General features: G+C 26.7%; 1 protein-coding gene and 1 long non-coding RNA gene across 11 annotated transcripts in view; one reads left to right on the top strand and one right to left on the bottom strand.

Moving 5' to 3' along the window:
• LOC107456534 (uncharacterized) overlaps positions 1 to 16,204 on the bottom strand; it is a 32,894-nt gene extending 16,690 nt beyond the window's left edge. Inside the window, exon 1 of the mRNA XM_016074416.4 lies at positions 13,832 to 16,204. Coding sequence (XP_015929902.2) covers positions 13,832 to 15,530 — 1,699 coding nt within the window. The 5' untranslated portion in view covers positions 15,531 to 16,204. The remainder of the gene's footprint in view (positions 1 to 13,831) is intronic.
• LOC107456535 (uncharacterized) overlaps positions 1 to 25,478 on the top strand; it is a 101,057-nt gene that overhangs the window by 50,936 nt on the left and 24,643 nt on the right. For 8 of the 10 annotated variants that reach the window (XR_015434596.1, XR_015434598.1, XR_015434597.1 and 5 more), the window contains exons 2-3: positions 20,762 to 20,846; positions 22,613 to 22,692. This is a non-coding gene — a long non-coding RNA (uncharacterized LOC107456535). Of the gene's footprint in view, positions 1 to 3,996; positions 4,123 to 20,761; positions 20,847 to 22,612; positions 22,693 to 25,478 lie in introns of all 10 variants that reach the window. The other 2 variants (XR_015434595.1, XR_015434600.1) reach the window with 2 other exon arrangements.

Below are 25,478 nucleotides of genomic sequence, written 5' to 3'. Positions count from 1 at the left end.
ACATAGCAGTAGAATAGCTTTTACATTTAAATTAAAGTTAAGTTTTACCAGCTAAAAAACAAATTTAGGCTACAAATGGTTTTAATGCCATGCTCTCCAATATTATGATAAACTTTCCAATTTTTATCGATTATTATAAAATCATAGTTTATAGCCAACCAAAATCATTATCAAATCGCTTCGGTAAAAATTTGCCGAGTTTTTTGGTATTCCCATAGAACCAAAAACACTGTAAATTTTACTATATTTTGGTAGTTTTGACCATACTTTTTTTCTAAGTGTAAAAAAATTCTCTACAAAACTTAGATTATTTTGCTCAATAACAGCGTGTAAAATCAAAATCATTTTTTTTAATCCAAAAAAAATTCGATAATTTGGGATAATCCTGATAATCCTTTTGCTTAGTTAGGGATATCTGTGTTCATTAATGAAATTTAAATTATCATGATTATTTTTGTTATTTATAAAACGATTATTTTATTTTCAGCGATGAAACTTACTTAAATATTTTTTTAGTGAATTTATGAGTATTAGTAATTAATTAATTATTGTTGATGATTTAACAACTAATTTTGCATGTAAACAAATGTTATGTGTTTATTCGCATAACTGAATGCAATTATAGATTTTAGATTTTATTTGAAATGAAATTTGCATAATGCGAAATAAGTTCTAGTACAAAAAGCACAAATTATATTAAATTCGCTTCTACACTATGAAAAATTCTGGATATAATTGCGGTGAAAAAGCTAACCCTAAAAACCATATTTACTACAAGACTTTTCCGAACAAAAGATCTGATACACCTTAATTTTTACAGTAGTATTTAATATAAAATCACTGAATCACAGTAATTAAATAAATATCACTATAAAAATAATAGTACAAAATTTCACGGTTAAAATGAATTTTCTGGATGATGCACCCAAAGTACCGTTACTTTTTACCGCAAATTTATCCGGAATTTTTTTACAATGTACTTTAATGGAATACTCGGTTTTAAATTCATATTTACTGTTATATTTAATTTAATTTACAGAATGAGATACACTGATTTTAATAGTTTTTGACAAAACTTTTACAGCTAATTTTTATATCAATGTACTTTGTTGTACGAAATTTCCAAAGGAAATAAAATTTAAATTGATTTCACTCCTCGATATTTGATTTCAATTAGGTAAATTTGATAAAAGAAAAAAACTAAACAAGTTTCTCATAAACAAAGCTACAGAAAATCCCGGTTTTTGACTGTGCCTTCCCATAAAATGATTTTTTTCAGGCATTCTATTGGCATTCAGGCATGATTTTTTATTATTCAGGCATGATTTTTTTCAGTCAAGTACACGCAAATTAGCTGAAATGAGTATACAGTAAACTTTTCATCTCTGTGCTGAAAGCTGTGTGATTTGCACTTTCTTCGATAGTTTAGATATACTAATAGTTTCTAATAGTTTAGATACTAGTTTAATGTAATGTCACTTGAATGTCAGAATGTAAAGTGTCATTACATTCTGACATTTGTCTGACTGACATTGACATTGTCAGAAGGCGCACACTGTGTGCCTTCTGAGATTTTTGTGTGTGTTTTTTTTGTATTTTTACAGGGAATTTTCTTTTTTTAAATATCTGTAATTTTACACGAAACTACTTATAAAGGATTTCCAGTTGATTATCGTGTATTGTATTCTAAAGGTATTGCATATTGCCAATATATTGTATGAAGTTACAAAATATCACATGATTTATTACTGAGATGACGAAGTTTGTGCTTTTTTAAAATTATTTTCTAGGTTGGGCAAGATAAAATGCAAATTATGTTATTTTTTTAGAAGCTAATGAACCAATGACTTTATTTAATTTGAACATATTCTAGGGATGATGGGAACAATAAAAAATTCCCAAAATATTTAAAGTGTGCAATACGACAAATTTTAGTGCAGTAGCGTCATCTGTGTGCATTATCATCACTGTTTTCAATTTAAATGCTCAGTTATTTGAGGATTAAGCCAAATGCAAATGCAGAAACTTTTCGTTAACCAGTACTTTAGTATTTATTGTTAAAAAGATAAGTGAAAATCATAACATCAACTGCATACTTATGACAAAATGATGTTAAATATAAATGTTATGAAAAGTGCAAACACATTAGAATTAAATTCCAACATCGGAACATTGAAACATTGTTTTGCATTAATTGTCAGGGAACTTAACAGTACAATATTGCTTTAGCGTACTACGTTAACAGTACAACAAGCATTAATATAAACTATTTTATTTTATTTACTAATTAATAAACACTAACATAGGTATTAGCAAAAAGGAAAAATTATTTTATTTGCAGGTTAATACTAGTGCAAGTATTTAATAATTAATATCTGCAAGTATAATTGAGTTATACTTAAATAAGTCACTGGTAAATTTACTTGATTATTTAGCATCAGGTTGGTAATTTTTTCTGAGCAACAAAAAGAAAGTCAACTGGTTTACCGAAAAAGTCTCTCTAAGAGGGTATGTTTCATTTTGAAGTGATGACAAAAGTATCTTTATTTATTTATTTATTTAAAGTTGTGAGGCAATTGATCATAACGCATTCCTTGTCGAGAGGGCATAAATGTACATTTTGTAATAACAAAAAACTGTTTTTACGTAAAAAGAGGTAGACATTGTACTTAATCAAAGTGAATAATTTCCATTAGTAGCAACTACATAAAGTTTTTAAAAAAATCACAATAGAATTATGTAAGACCAATATAATGAAATTTATACTAATAATCTATCACAATTGATACGAACATCTTCATTTTGCAAACTAAATTTCATGAACGAAGTTACCGAAGTTGTGGAACTAAGTTACCACACTTATCTTTTAAAAAAAGAAGTCTCCAAAATGGGAACAATTTCCTTTTTTTAAGATATGGAGGAAACCATGTTAATTTTTTAAAACTAAATGTGGTAGCTAAGAGTAGAAATTATTCACTCTATTTAAACACAAATGTCTTTAACTGTTTTTTTTTATACCTGAACAGTTTTCGTTCAGTAACAAAATGATGCATTTATGCCCTTCGACAAAGGTGTATATTTAAAGAAAAAAATTTCCTTATTTTTGTAAGGAATATTTTCCATAACTTTAAAATGAGGCCGCCTGTACTCTCTTGAACAGAAATTTTTGGTATACCTAATATTTTCACTTCAACTAAATGTAAGTGTTTTTCTTCCAATTTCTTAAACCCTTACGCAAAAATATTATAAGTGAATTATTTTATGTTATTTTGAATTAAATGTGTTGTTTTTTTAAAATTAGTTTTCTACTTCATTTTTCATATGTTTTTATTTTATTTGTCATGAAATTTTAGAAAATGGCTTTAGGTTTTTTTGTTATACCAAAAATTTTATTTATACAAATCACTTGTTTACCCAAAATAAAATCAAGCAGTTAATTTACAATATTTTTGTAAAAGTGTTTCCCAGTTAAGAGAAATGCTTAAAGTTTATTTTGATTTAATTTAAAAAGCAGGGCTGATTGTGCTCCGGAAAAAATCCGAATTTCCGGAATTTTCGCTAACATCCGGAAGTTTCCGGAGATCGAAGGTCCAGATGTTTCAAAAAATCATTGAACACAGAAGTTTCTAGAAATCAAATTTTCAAAGGTGGATCTTAAAATCACAATTTATTTTATTTGTTTGTAAGGGAGAGCCAATGAGATACTTTATAGGCTTATATTCATGATTAATATTCATTTTTTATCAGTAAATAGTTGTTATAATCATAAACTCAAGAAAGAAAGACATGTTTGTGAATTTTAATTACTTCTCCAGATCATCATTGGTATGTGTAAATGGTATAGGTATGTGTAAAATTTTAAATATATTTTAAGAAAACTAAGAAATATTGAGAAAAAGGAAAAAAAAAGCTTGTTTAAATTTTTTTCTAATTTTTTAATATAAACTGTTTTTTTTTTTTTTTTTTTTTTTTTTTTTTTTTTTTTTTTTACTTAAGAAATTTTCCGGAATTTTGACTGGGACTCACAATCACCCCTGAAAAAGTTTTTGTCACACACAGACAATTTATTGATCTTTTGAAAAGGAATTTTGTTTGAAAAGCATGTTCATGAATATTTGAAAGGTATGGTATAAAGTTTGATTATTTTTATTTATAATAAATTTTTATGCCTACATCTTTTATGCTATTTTTTTTTACAGTAAATAACCTAAAACAGTTAATTTTTTGAAGAAATCGGTCACAAAAGCAAATTGAATTGTCGCACTTTCCTGTAAGCATTCAGAAACCTGCAATTGAAGGCATTAGAGAGATTTTAATTACCGGAAGTGAAGATTTTAAAAATCTGTAATCTCACAAATGAAACCTCATATAAGGTTGAAAAAAATAAAAGTTTACATCTTAACATGTTATTGTCTTTTTTTTAAAATTTGTTTTTTAGATTCGCTTAATAATTTCCTTTCATAATCGCCATACGCTTTGATCTAATTGCTTGATAAATTTATTAAGTATTATTAAAAACGTATATAATCATTGAAATTGGTTTGATTTCACTAAGTAAGTAGAAATATACTTACTCCATTTGTTTTAATCTTTTGAAATGTCTAAAATAGTTACTTAGCTTTATTTCTGTTGCAAGTGCCACATTTAGTTTCACAAGAATTCTCTAAGTCATGAAAAGAATGTAAAAAGGTCTAAATGGAATTTAATAACTGAATACAATACTAGGTCCTTAAGATAAAATGTTAAATTTTTGTATGGAGAATTGAGAACAACAAAATTTAAAAATTCAAGGTTAAAGTAGCGCCTGAATTGTTGATACTTTGTATAGTAGATTCAGGTGTGTTTTACTGTCAAGGGTTCTCCCGTTCTTGAACATACGGGAGCTGTTTCACGAACAAGTGATAATAATTATAATGCATGAAGAGTTGTATTTATATAAAATTTAGATTTTATTTGATCCTTTTGCTTTTCGTAAAAATTTGATTTAATTTTAATTTTTCATTGTGAAGTTTAATGTAATAAGTAATAAAACATAATGAAATAACTCATTGTAATGTGAAATGAATAGTTAAAATTGGTACCTAAAGTGTTCCGTAATCATAGCCCTCAATGCACATTTTTAGATTCTTAGAATCCATTTTATAAACGATGCCAAACAGTAAGTTAGGAGTCGTAAATTTTACTTCAGTGGTCATAAAAACAAAACCACTATCAAAATATGATATATCACTATTGAGGAAAGAATGACTAAAAATATCAAAAGCAGTCAAATTTTGATGATGCTTGTAAGTATTAAGAATAACCTCTTTCAATCTCTGTTTTTTAAAGCAACGATATAGTTGTTTCACATGAATTATTTGTAAATGATTCATCAGTTTTTGACAACATTTCTGTATTTTTTTTTTCTTGCTTATCGTACATATTCGATCCCCATTGGATGTAATCTTTTATTTTGACGAGAATTCTACGCTTCTTCATTAAGAGTAGTGATTACGAAACACCCTGTATAAAAGTTTAAAATTAATTGCATATTCAGGAATAAAAGTATAGTTGTTTGCGTTCTTAATAAAAACTGTTTTTATTCATAGAAATTATAAATAATGATTTCTTATTCAATGCAGGATATTAAAATCTGAAATTAACAATTCGAATATGGTTAGAGTTTTCTAAAAAAAATTAGCATAACCTGTCAAATGTTAAAACTGAGAAAGTGATTTTTTTGACAACTGTAAATGAATTAAAGTAAATTTTCGCCGAGAGTGTAAGTTGCACTTATTTAAACAGAAAAAATTATAAAAAAGCATCCATATTAAAAATAGTTCTGCTTTATAAAAGAAATCAATGATACATTTCTTTTAAGACTTTAAAGGCACGTGTAATATTTTCATCTACTAACACATTTTCAAAGCTATTATAATTTTTTAAAACTTATTTGCACTATAAAGTAAGATTAGATGTTTTGTACTTTAATTTAGTTCGAAAATTATTTGCACCATTTTGTTCAAGAGTTCCACAGAAATGCTGAACAAAATTCTGATCTAACTTCTTTTTTTTTTTCTTAGAAAAATATTTATCAGCTAAATAATTTTCAGAGAACATAAATCATGTTGCTTAAATAAATAGCATCTTTTATAAATAAAATTTTTTTAAATGTCAAATCTTCAAATTGCAAAAAAAATTCTGATCAAATTAAAAAAAGTACGGAAAAAGTACCGGCATTCAGGATGCTTAAAATGGAGCGTAGCTTTCTGTACTTTGCAGCATAAATGTACTTTGTAGCGTAAAATTCATTTTTACCGGAGCATGTAATGGAACAAAAAATTTTATGTAGTCTAATATTTTTAGTAGTAATTACTTTAAAGTCACAGGTCCACTCTAATTAAATGAATATTATTGTAAAAATTGGAGTTGAACTTATGTCATACGGTAAAAATAGATTTTAAGGTAAACTGGATTTTATGGATGATGCACCCAAAGTACCGATACTTTATACCATCATATATAATTTGATCCGGAATTTTTTACAGTGCAAAAGTTGGACCCCTGTATAAAATTGCACTGAAATCTCCCTGTTGCACATTAGTTTATCTCTGAAATGACAATTTAAAAATACCTGTTTATTGATACAGAGAAGCCTACCTCTTAAACTTTAGAAAAGGCTAGGAGTAACACTCAGAACTAATATTAGATATAGGGATAGAATTTATAATTTTACCATAAAATGAACTGTATGAGTTAATATTTCACACTCTTTACGCGTGGAACAAATGGTTGCAAAATTATGACTCAAATAAAAAAAATTTTATACTTGAAAATTAAAAAAATTCTCAGAAATATTTATTTATGGATACCTTACACATTTTTTAATATTCCTAGAACTATAGAATTTTGCACATTCGCTACTAAAATGCGAATCATGTCTCTAAAATATGGTGAAAACAATGCGTTTCTATAAGCAAACAAACGTTATGTTATGATTTTCGGACAATAAAAATTGTTTCTGAAACATAAACCCAAGGTTCAGTGTTCTGTAACTAATTAGGTATTCGGAGAGCACATTAGTACTTTGTGTGAAATCCGGTACAAATTAAAGTATTAAATACGGTTCATTTCGGTTGCATTATCTGTAAAATCCACTTTTACAGTAAAATATTGCACCACAATTTTTACAATAATACTTATCTAATTATTGTAATTCATCATTAATTTTATGGTAATTATTACTGTAAGAAGTATAGTATATTAGATTTTTTGTTACATAACATATTCCGGAGAAATTGGATTATACGGAAAAAACTACCGGCACCCTAACTGCCTATACTTTTTAACGTTGTTTGAACCGGAATATTGTACAGTGCAGTATTTGATTATTTTACTTAGTCTAATCACATGGAATGAATGATTGTTACATAATTTGCCTGATAATTCTATGTGACATTTTGAAGGATATCCTTAAAAATGAATCCTCTTTTAGTGCAAATAAATATTACATAAAAAGAAATTTTATTCAATCCTTTTAAATAAAAGTGAGCCTACCTTTATTTACGCTACACTCATTTATGTACACTAAAAAGTATGGTCAAAACTACCAGAATATGGTAAAATTTACTGTAGACGAATGTATTCTATACGAGCATGGAAAAGCACGCTATTTTCTAACGAGGCACTTGGTAACGATTTTGGTAAAATTACTATAAAATATGGCTCTATAATACTGCTAGATAAAATTATGTAAATGAAGTAATGTATTATAATTTTATCTAGGTACTGAGCATGGTATAAAAACCATTTATTCGATTAAATCTACTCTTAAGTTTTGTAATATAATTAAACGTTACAATATGTACGGAAAAATTACAGAAAATGCTTGATTTAGATACCGTTTACTTTACTTTTATTCTAGCAGAATTATTATTATTAATAATTTTTTTTGCTATACCAGATTGTCATTATCATACAGCTACGATAGTTTTATCAGAATAATAAATTATTATTTTCCTGCATAATCCCTTAAAAATTCCTAAAGCATTGGTAGTATCGGTTCAAGTTTATTTCCTTCAATTCAGCTTAAAAATATACATAAAAAACAATACCTCATTTGCCTGTTTATCAATAGTTTAGTTTCTCCCCTACCCCAGAATAGGAACAATAGGTATTTTTCTCCATATATTCAAGCAAAAATTTTGTGAAAAACCCTTCAGTTATTGAAAATAAAATGGGTACCATATTTGAAATCAGCTCTCTAAACATTATTAAAAGCAATCAGTAATTGTTGTTTATTTATACCTCGACCCGCCCTATTCAGGGCACACGAGAGTAGAACAAACATTCTACTGACAAAACATACATAAAACACATAAAACACAAAAAATTACATTAGCAACAATCAGTAAAGTAAAATTTTTTTCATGAAACTTTATTTTCGCAGACTTTTGTAATTAAGCTGATTATCTGATATTAGCAAAACAGTAAACGTACCGTAATTTAGACTTTCGACTATATTCCATTAACAGAATTCTTAATGCACAAAACTAATTGTTTCTTATGTATACAAAGGGATGTTTAAGGATGTTGTATTAAATAGGATCGCTTATTAATTTTTATTTTTTCTTGAACATTCCAGTTTATTAAAAAAAATTCAGTTTTCAGTTTCTGTGAATTTACTAAATGTGTGGTAATAAGAACTATAATTTTGGAAACCAGAATTTCCAGTAAAACATTATTACGGAAAAATTATAGATTTATTTTCTTAACTTGAAATATCATTACCATGCAGTACTGTAATTTTACCAGAATTTTTTACTTCTTCGAGTAGCAAGGATATGGATTCATTTTTGTAATATTTATTTTAAATATATTTGATATATTGTTTTGATATTCGCTTAAAATGCTGCTGGGGCTCGGTAATTAAGGCATTTTACCTACACTGTCAGACATAGAGATTCGATCCCCAATCACTGATCAAGTCCATCCAGCTTCAAATCAATGGGTAACAGCCTGAATGGGAAGTAAAGGCGGTCGGTGTGCAATGATGTCCACGTTGTTACCATCCATGTCGTCTGTCACGATATTGGGGAACCTTAACCCCCATGACTACCCTGGCCTACAACAGATTGTTGCAGAAATGTTTAGATTTAAAATGATGCATTTAATTTTAAATACGTATTAATCATTTAAAAAAAATATCTATTTGTATGACGGTTCCCTTGTCTTCTGGATTCGGTTCAAATTACATGGTCGGTTACGGAGTTGAACATTAGTAAACGTAAACCTAAAATTGGATCGGCTGTTCAACGAAGGTTATAAAATATTTGTATGAGGAGAATAGAGTAAAAGTTTGCTTGACATAAATCTTGTTAATAAACAAGTGAACTAAATGTATGATAAAATAAGTAAACATAAAAATAAAAAGATTTCAACCCCGTTTCAAAATAGTACTTTTTTTCCTTGTGTTATGCAAGAAACATTTAGAAAGCGTGTTGTTTTGTACACGCTTAAGGAAAAACTGATATCTTATTTATCATATTCTTCATTTTTTTTTATAGAAGAACAACACTTTTAAAATAAAAGATATATTTATCTGTTTTTTCCCTAAAGGAAAAAAACATTGTACACTTAATGAATTTCGTCTAAGCACCCCATAGTTCTTTACTTTATATTATTATAACTTTCTTACAAACTAAGATTTAAAAAATACAGCAAAAGAAAAATACAAAAAACTTTTACTTTTTTTGAATAATTTGGAAAAAAAATTTTTTTCAAGCTATAAAAAATGTTAGAAAAGGAGAAAAAGTTAATAGAATTTTTTGTAAATGAAATAATGTAAAAATACGAAAAGAGTAACAACACCGGAGCACTGAATAAATTTGGAACTATTAAACGGATTTTTACGAACTAGGACTCAAACTTAATAGTTCACATGGATGACCTTAAATATTCTAATTAAATAGTGTAAATTATATTTTAAGTCATGAAGTCATGCACAAAAATGTACTTTCCTAAATAAATATAACCATTTTTTCAAAGGATTTGAATTTTTGATCCTCAAATAAGGAAGGGATTGCCACAATCTAGAAAATATGGTCCCAATAATTTGGTCGGAAGAATGGTTGAAAATTTGAACCCCTAAATGTTAATTGTACTTTTTTCGTATTTCGCAATACCTCGAGAATTTCGAAAGCGTATTGAAAAATTGTTACACACAATTTGAATATCCATTTATCCGAAGATAAATCCATGCAAGAAAATAATGTTTATTATTTCTTTATCATTTAACTTAATAATAGTCCAAACATTCTAAATTGTAAGTTATACAATTTTTTACATAATTTCTAAGAATGTAATTTTTTATGGCAAGATACAAAATTTGAGCAAAATTGGTCGAATTATTCCTGACAGTTCGAATTTTAAAAAAGTCTGATATTTAAAATTTTATGTCTCAGGCGAAGTATAAAATTCGACCGATTTTGTTCCACTCGATTCAGCGCATAAAATACACGTAAAGCAATGTCTCCACTTTCTAAGACAGCATCATCAGTCGTGTAAATACACTGCGAAAAAATTATGGTAAAACTAGCAGAATATGGTAAAACTTACTGAGTTTCTGGCTCTATGGGAACACAAAAAAAATTAAATGGTTTCTCCAGAAGCTCTTTGGTTATGATTTTGGTGAAATTAACCTTGGCCAGGAAATTAACAATAAAATATACTTTTATAATATGTGAAAAAATTTGTTAAGTTCGATGGAATCTGGTAATTTTGTCGTGATACCTTAGACTAGTGTTCCCCAACCTTTTTATCACCGCGGACCTGTCAACGTTTAATAATTTTACCGCAGCCTGCTGGGGCGGGGGGGGGGGGCGTTGATTGCTTACATTTTAGATTATTTTAATTTATTAATTATAGTTTAATTGTATTTAAACATGCCATCAAAATAAAATACAGTTGCACCAAAATATAAATATAAAGTGATTTAACATTTTAACTTACTAGAACCTTAAAACAATTAGAGCCCTGAGCTTGTTTCCTTGCAATGAGACGGTTCCATCTGGGGGTAATCGGAGACAATGATACATTACAAACATTAAAAAATTTATGTCACTACCTGCGGGGGAAACTTTTTTTAAATAAATAAAATTTTAATGGAACACAAATATTTATAATTTGGGGTTTAAACCTAGGAATTTAAATTCCGTTTCAATGGAATGGGCGGCCCGGTACCATTTGATCAACGGACCGGTACCGGTCCGCGGACCGGGGGTTGGGGAACACTGCCTTAGAGTATGGTCTAAAAACTATTTATTCGGTTAAATCTACTTTTCAGTTTTGTAATTTAATTGAATATGTCGTAATAAAAAATTTTGTTTTAAAAACCAGAATTTCTAGTATACCGTTCCATATGAACTAAAAAATTATCCCACATGATTGTTTTAAATATCGTGTATTTTAGTTTTTTGTCTAGCAGAATTATGTTTTTTTTCTTTACCAAAAGTGCCATTATTATTCAATTACTGTAATTTAATTAGAATCTTTTTCTTCGTGTAAGTATAAATACGAAACTATACTTTTCATACTTATGCGCTTAATAATTCTTAAACTATAGATTCTATCGATTCAAGTTTGATGACATCATTCAATTCAGCGTAAGAATATACTTCAGAAACAATACCTCACTAGCCTGTTAAACAATAGTTTAATTTCTCCCCTTCCCCAAAATAGTAACAATAGGTATTTATCTCCATATATTGTGAAGTGCCCTTCAATGATTGAAAAAAATGGGTACCATATCTGAAATCAGCTCACAAAAAAATATAAAAAGCCGTCTGTAATGTAATTTTTTTTTTATAAAACACTATTTTTAAAGGCTTTCGTAATTAAGCTCATAATCTAGTATTAGCAAAGCAGTAAATATACTGTAATTTAGACTTTCGACTAGATTCCATTAACAGAATTCTTAATGCAGAACTCTAATTTTTTTATACTGTATACAACGGGATATTTGGACTTAGTATTAATAACATTTATTTTATCTAGAATGTTCCACTTTTAAAAGAAAAAAATGAAGGAAAAGAAAAAACACAGTTTAAATTCAGAATCAAAATAGAAAATTTTTAAATGACTCGTAAAATGAGAGTGTTGTGCAACATGGTAAAAAAAAACATTTGAAACTGGAATTAAAATTTAAAGTTGAGATAGTATAAAAAAATACGGATTATAAGAACCAATAACTAAATTTTGATTTTGTAATCCACATTTATAAAATATTAAGTTTTAAATTAAAATGATTATTGTGTAGCTTTTTTTAAAAAAAAAGTTTCGGGGATATTTAATTAAAAATTTTTTAACTTTTTCAAGTTGAAAATTAAAGTTTGTATTTTAGAAAGGATATTTTTAGACTTGTTTAATTTTTATTCTAATGTCAAATGTGTTTACAAAATGTTGCACGCCACGAATCATGTCAACTGTACTTTTTCACACTAAATTTTCCATTGAACTATATTTTTTAAATAAAATCAAATTATTAAATAAAAATTATCTTAACAATTCTTTTATACAACAACAATTTCATTAAAAATTGGAGTAAAATAGAAAAATTTTGACGTTTCGTCAGTCTTACTGATTTTCAATCTTAGTTAGACCTCCTAATTATATTGCTGTGATCGCATTTTAAAATATTTTATTTCCTTTCTAAGAGTGCTTTTGATGAGATCTTGAGATCTGACTAATGTTTACTTAAAAAAAGTTTCAATAAATACTTCATTAAAGGTTTCTAAAATCAAGGAACAAACGAAATATTTTATATTGTAATAAAAATGCTAATTAAATTATAGAAACGTTAAGGTATTAAAGGATGTATGTTAATAAAGTTAATTTAATTTATTTCAACACAATTTATTAATCTGAAACTTTAAAATATTATGGCAGACACAAGTTCTCAATACATAAAAAATTACATTAGGTACTTATCATGTACTAAGTCTCATTTTTTTTCAATTATAATCACTATTAAATAAGCATTTTTGCTATGAGCAGATATTTACAGTTGTTTAAATATTAAAGACAAATCATTTTCCATTCCTGATTATGTTTCAGTAACTTATATTGTTGATTAAAAATATAGTTTATTACTTTAAAAAGCATTCAAGTTAAGTTTACGGTTTAATTATTTCAAATCAAGTTTTACAATTTCCTTTATTTAATTCAGAAAGACAATCAATTTTCTTAAAAAAAATTCGAATAAAAAAATCAGCTTTTGAAATGTAACATTTTTTTTAACTTCACATCAAAACATTTTCTTCTAATAATATAATCTATTTAAATTATGATATATATCTCATCGTTTAGTGCACAAATTTTATTTTTCAGCATTAATACATTCAGGTAAAAAAAACGCTGCAAAAGTTGTATAAATTTAAATTGCGTAGAAAAATTAAAATTGTAGATTAATGACTCTTTACGTATAATATATTTTTATTAAATTAGATTATCTTTTCTTTTAAATATACCAAGTTACATAAAAAGTCTTTGAAAACTTAATATTTTTTAAAATTTATGAATCATCTCACCAAAAAAATAAACTTATTGTTTTTACTAATATAAATTACACGGTTAATTTATTTTTGAAATTTTTGACACATATTTTACTTGTCTTTTATTTCATGTTCAGACTTTAACTTTTTTATTTGTCTTTTACAAGTTTTTTTCAGATCTTTAGTTTACATACTTTCGATTTAATCACTCTTTAAACATTTTTTAAATTTATAATATAGAATTTATTATTATTCTAAGAATTAAAAAAATCAATAAAATAACTTAGGTTCTAATATCTTACCTGGAACTTGCAAATCTGAAGAATTATTGTTCATAAGTCTTTGACAGACCTGTTCTGAGCCTGTTTGAGGATAGTTTACAGTTTCGGAGGTCACAGGTGTATTGGGTGCACCATTTGGAGAAATTGAACCAGTTGCACTACTTGCTGGACTCAACGGTGATTGCTTCATGTAAGAAGGATCTACCGCGACAGATGCATTCATCATAGTAGTCCATTCTCCCGCAACGGAATTCAACTGGTCAGGCATATTCCCACCGTAGGCTATCGCTGGTGGAACCGTTGTAGCTACTCCACCAAAATCGGTCGTCACCGCCGCCGATGGAGATGTCGGCCCAAGTACGGCGGAACTAGAAACAGCGCAGCTGGCCATGTAATGACCGTTTGGCATTCCACCGATTGACGTACAATTGTTTGTTAAACTGTAATTATAATGTTGCTGAGTTTGAGCTATAGATTGTGCCATCATTTGATCTGTGGATGCTAAGTATGATTGCAGGCCTGATATGTTAGCACCTGTACTACCTGCCATGTTAGAACTTGTTTGATTAATAGAGTCATAACCAATCATAGTGCCAGAAGAGTTCTGATAATAATAAGGGTGAAATGGGACAGCACATTTCCTCCGAACAGGCTGACGAGCATTCATTTTACCCAAAAACTCACTAGATTCATTTGGGTATTGCAACAGGTTAGCCAAAGTAGTTGATTGCAAAGGTCCGCATGTCATATTTGGCTGGTTCATCATGTCATATCCTATGACAGAGGAAGTGTTGACACCAGGGTAACACATAGGGAATCTCTGCAAATCAGTAAGTTGACACCTACGTTTAAAACCTCTAGGTCTCCTTTTGGATGATCCATCTTGAAATACAGTAACACTGGCTGGGTCGACAGTCCAGTAATGTCCTTTTCCTGGCCTTCCAACACCTTTAGGAAGCTTAATGAAACAGTCATTAAGTGATAAATTATGACGCACCGAGTTTTTCCAACCTTTGTATTCTCCACGAAAAAATTCAAATCGCGATTGTAAATACTCGTAAATTTCATTTAATGTCAAGCGCATTGTCGGTGAGCTTTGAATGGCCATCACTATTAAAGCGATGTATGAAAACGGTGGTTTTTCTTGTTTACGCATGCCAGCACCTGATTTCTTTGGAGAGCTGCAGTCATCGTTTTTACTCAGAGTTCTGTCCAAACTGTCATCTTCTGCTTTGTCTGGAGATGCCACAAGTCTTTCATTATCTTCTGAGCACACCTCTTCTTTAACAGCAAACGTTTGCATGGGATTTTCATTTCTTGGGTTTGATTGTCCAACAGCGATTTCAGAACTCGCTTCGTAAGCATCTCTCTTATATTCGGGTGATATTCCTGGTTTTAAACCATCTCTGTACCTTTTTTCTACCGTTTCAGCTTGATATGAAGGATTTGTATACATGTCCGAAGCATAGTCGAATTGTCCAGGCTTAAAGCACTGATCTGAGGGTCTCTGGAAAACATTGCTAAACATCCTATATAAGTTATTCCTGTCATTACCTGGAGTTGTTATTTCCGCACAGGAAGGTAACTTGCTATTATTATCCATTCCAGTTAAACAATCTTGCAGCCTGTAGCTAGATTGATTCACTCTATCAGTATAGTCAACTTCTTTATTTTTCAAAACAGAATTTGCATATTTAACATGCAATTCATCCAAGGTCATTATTGCGATAATATTTAAAAAACGAAACAAAAAAAATGGAACTGATCCTATGCGCTAACTACTTCATTAAAAAAAGTTCTTAATAGATTTGTATAAGGAATCAAAGTTCACGAACCAGCAAGATGAAAGCTTTAAAAAAGAATAAAGCGATGCAATTAATAATTCCACAGAAGCAATAGTTTAACATCCAGTAGCCGTTCGTAATCAATCAAATATTAAATCCTTTTAACGCTTCATCGCAAGTGAATATTATCCGTTAAAAATGAGCGCATGGGTATCAACGTGAGTTAACCACGCAGTGCAACAGGCATGAGGTGATTCTTTGAAAAGGACTGGATACGCGAGATTTAGAGTATCTGTTGTCCGTTGCTTTTTTTATTCTACTTTCTTCCCTTCCTTTTTTTTTTCTTTCGCTCTCTCTTTCTCTCTCTCTCTGTGTCGGAGTTCCAAAGTTCTCTTCATCCCCCGTATTCATACTATCTTCTCCTTAAATCACATTTTCTGTCACTCCTTGATGGCGAAACGGTAAACGGTCTCCTCTTATTTGGTTGGCTTGCAATTTTTTAGGGTTATAATCGTTTCCTGATTTATGAACTTAAACGTTAAACAAACCGTACTTAATTGATTTAAGTGCTAATTCCAATTTTTTTGTTCTTCTAACTTCACTTATGTTTTGGAAACTTAGGTAATAAAAATATGAGTTGTTAAAAACTGCATTTATTTTCAAGTTTTCCCTGTTTTAATCCCAAATGCTAAATGGAAAATTTTTTTTTATTTACTGTGAATTCAGTAATTGTGTAATAAATTATACTTAAAATCGTTACATAATTCCAAATAATTTCTAATAAACGTATTTTGAATTTTAATTAAGAAATTTATAAATTAAGTTTTGCTAAATACTTAGTTAAATGGAATGGCTTGACAGCCTGCAAACAAATTGTTATGATAGATTCAATTACAAATTAGCATGTCTTGCATGCAAATTGGCACGAAAGAATGTGCATGTGAACAAACTGGTAAAACAGATAATGCATGCAAGATAAACTTTTAAAAAAAATGAAATGAAGATTTTCAGCAGACATTTCCTTAATACATAGTTCAGCAGACATTTCTTTCTTTAATATTCGGTCTAGAGTTATTTGATTTTAAATTTTTTCTTGAATTGGGATTTTTGATTGTTTATTTATATTATTATTTATTTATTTATTGCAAATTTCATCCAAGTGAATAAAAAAATTCAAACTTATGGATTTTTTAAGGGCATTGTTAAAGTTATAACAACTATTTTATAAGTACAAGAACCTTTTTTATGAATGTCGGTTTTAAAAAATTGTCTTGGGGAGAAAAACGAGTCTGAAATTCTAAAACACAATGCAAACAGTCCATACTACCGATGGTCTCTAGTTGTTCTGCTTTGGAATAAAAAACTTGAGTTTAATTTTAAAGATAGGGAATTGTATTCTTCTGTTCTTATTTCTCCAATTATGCAAAATAAGTCAGGTTTTAGTATACCATTTTGTAGAAAATCCTTCATGCAATTAGAAATTAAGTTTCTTTTTGTTTTCAAAACATTTTAAATATTTTAAAATTCATTTAATTGTTTGAGAAAATGGTTGTGATTTTTTAGTCTTTTTACCATTGACAAACTTGAAAATTTAACTTTTTTTATTTTGAAGCCTAAACACCAAATACTTTTTTCTAAACCGTATACATTTATGTACAAAGTGTCAGTAAAACCTAAATAAAAATTGTACCTAAAATTTTTTTTTAAATATAAGATATTTGAATTTTTTTAAATGTAAATTTTTTTTTAAACAAAATTTAATATTTTATTTATTTATTTTTATTCTTTTAAGTATGATTCTTAATATTTGGTAACAAATACGGTTTAGGACAAATATATCTTAGAAAATCTTGCAGGAAATTTGAATCGATAAATTTTAGCACTACACACATGATGAGTTAGCTGAAAATGTGAAGTTCAAAGTGAATTTTTATCAGAAATGTGAATTTTTGTTAATGATTGATAATGCCATTTACCATCTATTTTGCAACAAGATGGAATGAGTTTATTAATTTGTTTCCAAGAATTACGCCAGTTTCAGAGATTCACTCTACATAAAACAATGGAATAAACAAAATAGTCTCAGTATTTATTTATTTTTACTTAAGCGAAGTAATACGATAAAATATATTTAAAATTTGCATTATAATAAAACTTTTTAAAAAAGAACGAAAAAAAACTTCTCAAATGCAATTACTCAGTTATCTATCTATTTATGTTATCTATCTCAGTTATCTATCTAATAATCTATTTATGTTATCGATGGTATCATTAAAAAATTAAACACTTTACCTCATTTATCAAACCATATCTCGCATGAGAAAACCTTATTTTGTAGTTAATTTTTACCAGAATAATTATCATAATTATGGAAAAAAAATTACAGAGTTTCTTGGCCTTCCACAGAACCTAATTTAAAACCAGAATTTTACATTATCAATAAAGAAAAACAAGCTGATTTTAAATCTATATAAATAAAGCAGAATGTTTCTATGTATACATGCGTGGATGTTTATGTATGTACCTTATAAAAATCTGCAATTCTGATTCTGAACCAATATATATATATATATATATATATATATATATATATATATATATATATATATATATATATATATATATATATATATATATATATATATATATATATATATATATATATATATATATATATATATATATATATGTATATATATATATGTATATATATATATATATATATATATATATATATATATATATATATATATATATATATATATATATATATATATATATATATAAATACAAGAAAACACGAAGAAAGTTAAGAAAAACAATAAGTTTCATTTAATGCGCTTAAGCTGCAAGTAAACAGAACTTATTAGATATGTTCAAAATGAAGAATAAAACAAAGAAAAATAATAGACATATGGAAAAAAAAGAAAAGGGGGGGGGGAAATAATAAGTAAAAAAATAACAAACAACAGTTTTTTTTAAAAAAAAAAAAAAAAAAAAAAAAAAAAAGGATTAAATTTTACTTAAAAAACAGGAAAAAAACCAGAAAAAAAAGATATAATCTTTTCTTCAGCCCACACGATTATATCCGCAAAACAGAGTGCTTTCTGATATTGTATCAATAAAGCCGAAGCAAAATATATTAATACAATAGTGTAAGGAGCACTCAAAAAAAAAAAATTTATAAAAATAACAACAAATAAAATAGATCACAAAAAGTCAAAATAAGTAACATGTAAAAACAGAAGATAAAATAAAATAAAAAGAAAAAACATTAAAAAGGGGACTATAAAGCGAGTAGCAAAATCAGATCAACTTACATGGACAGACATATATATATATATATATATATATATATATATATATATATATATATATATATATATATATATATATATATATGTTCAAAGACGCAGTGAACCTAATCGTCTATTTTAAAACTCTCTCCTATCACCGGTTTGCTTGCTGCATTCCAGAGAACAAAATTTCCATAGAATTTGATGTATATTTCATAATATGAGTAATTTGCTAGCTTGTAGCCCTAAAATCAAGAAATGGTTTTATCACACGTTCTTCTGAATTCTTTATGTTATGTTTCCTATGTTAAGGTATCCCAAGTAAAAATAAAGGTTGTATGAAAGTGTACCATGAAAAAGTAGGATAGTGATATTAGGGTAATCACCCATTTCGGAGGGTGATAATAAATCTATTACAACAGTACATATATTATGCACCTTGGTATAATAGCTTCTTATTACCACAGTATTTATGACGTCAAGACCAGAAGTACTTAATACCACTTTTAATTCAGCATTGCTTAGCATCAATAGTAGTTTGATGATTTATATATATATATATATATATATATATATATATATATATATATATATATATATATATATATATATATATATATATATATATATATATATATATATATATATATATATATATATATATATATATATATATATATATATATATATATATATATATATATATATATATATATATATATATATATATATATATATATATATATATATATAAAGTAATTCATTTTAGAGCAATATTATGTTCAAATTTTAAAAATAATGAAAAAAGATCTCATTCTCAGATCCTCTCAAACAATTTTTTTTAAATATTTTTCATTAATCCTACTGATAAATTAAATCCTAATTTCTTTAAAAACTCCCTTATTGTTGATATTACACTTACTGATGTTTTTTTTCCTAAAGAAAATATTAGATATGCAATGTACAATATTAAATTTAAATTCCAAAAACAATAAAAAAATATATTTTATTTTCGTATTTATTACCTTTTTTAATTAGTCATTTCCATTTCAAAAATCCCGTTAATAGATTGAATTCTCAATTCTTTTCAAACTCTTTTAACATTGAATTACATTTGCAAATGCTTTTTTTTTTGTGATTTAAATGTTCATCTTTAGTTCAATATTGATTTAAATTTTAAAAATAATAAAGAAATATTTTATTTCTGACTTCTTACTTTTTTTATTAAATCTTTTCTATAAATGTTTTCATAAATCTCACTAATAGTAACAATAATCTTCTTTTCATACTCTCTTATCATTGATTAAATTTACAGATGTTGTTTTTGATTTAAATTATTCTATTTAATGCAATATTAAATTTAAATTTTAAAAATAAAAAATAAATTTTTTTGTACATTCTTAATCATTTCTTCAAATAATTTTCATTTACCTCTTTAATAGATTGAATACTCATTTCTTTTCAAACTCTCTAATCATTGATTACGCTTACAGATGTTTGTTTTTGATTAAAATGATTCTCTTTAATGCAATATTAAATTTAAAATTAAAAAGAAACATAGATTTATTTCTCTTTTGTTCCTTCATTTCTCCAAATATTTTTCATAAATCAAACTAATAGATTTAATCCTCATATATTTTCAAACTCTCTTATCATTGATTACATTAATAGATGTTTGTTTATGATTTAAATGATTCTCTTTAGTGCAATGTTTATTGATATTTGGAAGAATGAATTTAAGCTCTCAACGGAAAAAGAGATCAAATAATTTTTTTTATCGTATCTGATATGAGTTTAGAAAATTTATAAATAAAACACCTTCTTGTATCAACATTTAGTTTTTAATATAAACTTCATAAATTGTTTTTTAGGAAAAGTCACAAGTACTTTCAGTTTTGGTGGAGACCAGACTAATTGGTTTTTCAGTTTTTGGATAGAAGGAAACGAATGGAAAAGGTAAATTTAATATTTTCCTCCTTTTTACAATTAAGTTATTTCTTTTATGCTTTGGGTTGATTTTTATAACCAATTTCGTTTCGATTTCTGACTAAAGAAATCAATCAAAATAGTTGTTAAAAAAGAATCGTCAGCTTTAATTTTATTTATCCACAGCTCTTTTCGTTAAATAAGCTCTTAAATTAAAAACGTGATAATAATATAAACTTTTTTTTCATTTTATTATTTAAATAGTTATTTATAGTTTTCCACTAATATTTTTAATTTTCAGTTTATTTTAAAATTTATAAAATTGATAATTTTACTAAAATTTTTAAAATTGCTAAACATAATACCGTTTGAAATTAACTTCTCCAGAGTAAACAAACATGTTTTATGAATGTAAATAAACAATTTATATCCTGTTAATCCTGCTACATTTTAATCCTGTTTCATAGCTTTAACTATGAATTTTTTTTATCTGTAGATTTTTTTAACGACAAGGTAATTTTTCTAAAGGTTTTAAAAGTGCTATCTATTATGCTGCGATAATTAATTTTTTTCGGAATAAACGAAAATTATTTTCATTAATTTCAAAAAACGATTGATATTAATCTGTATTCGTTTTAATAGCATGGTTATTGCACAAAGAAATATTTTACAATTTTTCATGTATTACAATAATTTATTTCAACTAAAACTCCGGTAAATTTCTTCTATTATGATAAACATCGATTTCTTCTGTTTTCCTTTTATTCTTGCTAATTACATATAAAGAATAATCCTTTATTCAATGCGACTGGAATTTTGAGATATCAATACATTAAATTGATTTATTCTTTCTCAGAAATTGTTTTGTTTTATAAACCTTTTCTTAATCAAGCGTTGCTATATTTATTGTATATTGATATTATTATTATTTTTGAGTTTCAAACTGCTCTCTGCATTAATTTTTTAAAAAAAAATTTGCTTAAAAATTCAAAAACGCACAAACAACATTTGCATTTCAGAACGCTTTTAATGAATATCTTTGAGAACAAGCACAAAAAGTTTAAAATAAGGCGTATCTATAAAACGATTACGAAAATTCATAGTTAATAAGAACAATAAAACAAAACTTTATTTTAAAAAATTTCTACGAAGAATGCAATTATATCCCATGACAATATTTCCATAATTCTTAAAGTTATAGTATTTTGCTTCTTAAATAGAGTTTTCATTACAACGATTTAATTCAAAAACAATTATTTGTATTTAAGAATTAGAGATCACCATTTAAAAATTATTACCATTTTCAGAATCATATGAAAAAATCAAACTTTTAAATAAGAGCTTTAATCTTATTTGAAAATTCATTTTTTTCACGAGAATAAAAGATTATAAAAGAGAACGTATCAAAAGATTATAATAAAATAATTTTTCATCACTAAAATATCTTGATAATTTTAATTTTATTTAATAAAAGTATTTAAACTTGAAAGTTGGGAAACAATCCTAAAAAGCACTTGAAAACAATTTCTAATTAGTGGCATAAAGTTATTCCAAACTTTTTTGAGCTTTTATATGTAGTAACACTTAATATTACTATTGAAATATAACATTCAAAGAAATACAAATGACTTTGTTATTTGAACAAAGAGGGAAAGTCATTTTTTAAATAAGTTTTCTTAATTCATTTTAAATTATTTCGTTTCATGTTATTTTCTTTCATATTATTTTATTTTATATCTTTTTATAATATTCTAGTTTTATAATATTCAATTTTTATTATTTTATTTTTATTGCAGCTACTGACTTTATAAATTGAGGTATGTCAGTTATTTTCGGATTACACTTTTTCTCTGTCGCATTTGATGTTCAGTTCACAGTAAGTAATAGTTAAAAGCACTTATTTGAAGTATCAATTCACAGTTGAACTTGAAAGCTGTTTTTCAGATATGTTAGATTCCAGAGTAAAATTGAGAAATACTTTTCATGCACGAATGGTATGCTTAAAGGATTGCTTGCAAGTTTAATTGTGATTTTTTTTAATATTTTACAAAAAAAACTTGAATTGATTCTTTGTTTTGAGCTAATAACAGAAGTCCCTTATTTTATTTTTATTATATGTTATTGCTCGTCAAAATTGGAAACATAATTTTCAATCACCTACTATCATATTTGATTAAAATTAGAAATAATGAGATGCTTTTGGTAAACGAATTTGCAGAAGAATACATAAATAAGTTGTAAGTTACAAAAAATCTGTTAAATTTCATTTAAACCTATTTCCTCAAGAAAATACGTGAGTTCCTTGATTTTCCTATTTGATCTCTGATAGTAGTGCAAGGTTAATTTTAATGTCGGAAACAACCTTTTTCTTAAGACCCCAACAAAGTTTATAAATTATTAACAAATAAACCATGCAAGTTGAAACAATTTTAAATTTAACTACTCTAGTTTGTTCACAACAAGGTTCACATTCAACATATGTTAACAACCCTTTTACATCGAAATTGAATCTTCCTTTACAAAACAAGACTAGAAAAACATCCTGAAATCGAAGCTGAATCATCCTATGAAAATCAAGAGTAAAAAAGCGTTCTCCACCGATTCCTCTTCTTAAGGTTTATTTTAGATTTTATGACCATTCCTTAAAAAAGGTATATTTCTCAGGTTTCTATTAACACGTTAAAAGTGAAGGATAATTAAGTTTTTAACACAAACAAAATTTTGCATTTGAGAGCTTAGACAAATCTAGAAGGAAAAAGAGGGGGAATAAAAGGCTTACAATCAAAGCTAAGTAATGTTTTTTTTTTTTTTATAAATTTTTTTATGGATTTTCTTAAACTTTAAGGTAACAAGAACAAGCTAGGCTTACTTATGTTTCTACTAAGTTTTAAAAAAGGATTAATTACTCAACTTTTCTATGAAAACTAAAAATACATATAAATTGATTTTTTGTGACGTAAGATTACCTGCTATCTGGGTTAGAACTTGTTTTGCGTTAAGATTTAAAAACTAGCTTTAACACTTCCTTTATAAAATATATAAGCGAGTTATATTAGGCGAAAAAATCTTTGTTTTTCTGAAGATTTATAACACCATGAATAAAATCCTTCCAAATTGAAAAACTCCATACCCCATTTTTTTTTTTTATAAAAGACTTTTTAGTTAGGCGATAAAGATGCATTCATGGTATCCATCCCTCAGTTCATTCTAAAATGAGGAGCATCCTTGAGATAAAGATTAGAAGAAGAGGAGGAAGAAAGTCACTCTGAGCATCCGTCAACACCCTTTTGGGTCAAGGCGGAGCCTGTTTTCCTCCTCCTCCTACACCCTCCTTTCCAATAACCGCCAACAATAGAGGAGGACATGTTTTTGCGGAGCCGACCCAGACCACCCGTGTCATTGGGCGTGTAAGAGGATGTACTAATTCAGCAGAATTGAGAGAGCTCTGTTTACTACTCTGATTGAAAGGGGGAAGGAAATTTAATGAAAAATAATAGTGTCAATAAAAGTATTTATTAATCAAACAAATTCGAAAAAAAATATTTGTAAAATGCAGTGGAGTTTATTTTTATTCGTTCAAAAAATAATTTGAAATTTTATTTTACTATAGTTTTAAGTGTTGAAGGAAAGATCATATGTTTGAACATCAAAGAATTTAGATTTGAAGAACTTACTTTAAAATTGTTAATTTCTGGTGTATAACTAAAAAGAAAAAAGCACTGGTTAAAAGTATTTCTGTTGATTTTGTATCAAAAAATTTATAAAAATTTTTTGATAATTTCTCCACTACATTTTTCAAAAATATTTGTAAAATGCAGTGGAGTTTATTTTTATTCGTTCAAAAAATAATTTGAAATTTTATTTTACTATAGTTTTAAGTGTTGAAGGAAAGATCATATGTTTGAACATCAAAGAATTTAGATTTGAAGAACTTACTTTAAAATTGTTAATTTCTGGTGTATAACTAAAAAGAAAAAAGCACAGGTTAAAAGTATTTCTTTTGATTTTGTATCAAAAAATTTATAAAAATTTTTTGATAATTTCTCCACTACATTTTTCAAAAATATTTGTAAAATGCAGTGGAGTTTATTTTTATTCGTATAAAAAATAATTTGAAATTCTATTTCACTATAGTTTTAAGTGTTGAAGGAAAGATCATATGTTTGAATATCAAAGAATTTAGATTTGAAGAACTTACTTTAAAATTGTTAATTTCTTGTGTACAACTAAAAAGAAAAAAACACTGGTTAAAAGTATTTCTTTTTGATTTTGTATCACAAAATTTACAATAATACATCACGATGCTTTAAAATGCTAAAATACTTAGAAAAGATAATCTTTTAAAATATAATGCGATATTTCCAAAAAATATTTGCATCTTTACTTTGAAATTGCTTATTTTCGCCTGAATATACGACATACGAAAAAAATGCTAATTATGAGTATTTATTTTATTTTAATTTAGAAAACGAAATGATTAGTGATGCTTTTAAAGGCTGATAGATTTCTCAAAGAAGATCATTTATGCGAATACAAAATTATGTGTTCAATAAATGTTTCAAAGCTTACTTTAAAGTTGTTTCTTGCCTTATCGTCTAGATATGCAACCACAAAGCGAAAAAAAATGATTTAAAAGCGACACATTTTATTTCAATTTTGTAA

This window comes from Parasteatoda tepidariorum, chromosome 1 (genome assembly GCF_982258835.1).
Source record: "Parasteatoda tepidariorum strain Cologne lab strain chromosome 1, Ptep-v5.0, whole genome shotgun sequence".
Classification (NCBI taxonomy): Eukaryota; Metazoa; Arthropoda; class Arachnida; order Araneae; family Theridiidae; genus Parasteatoda; species Parasteatoda tepidariorum.
The sequence above is the reverse complement of the archived record's forward strand: the minus strand, read 5'-3'. Positions and strand labels throughout refer to the sequence as shown.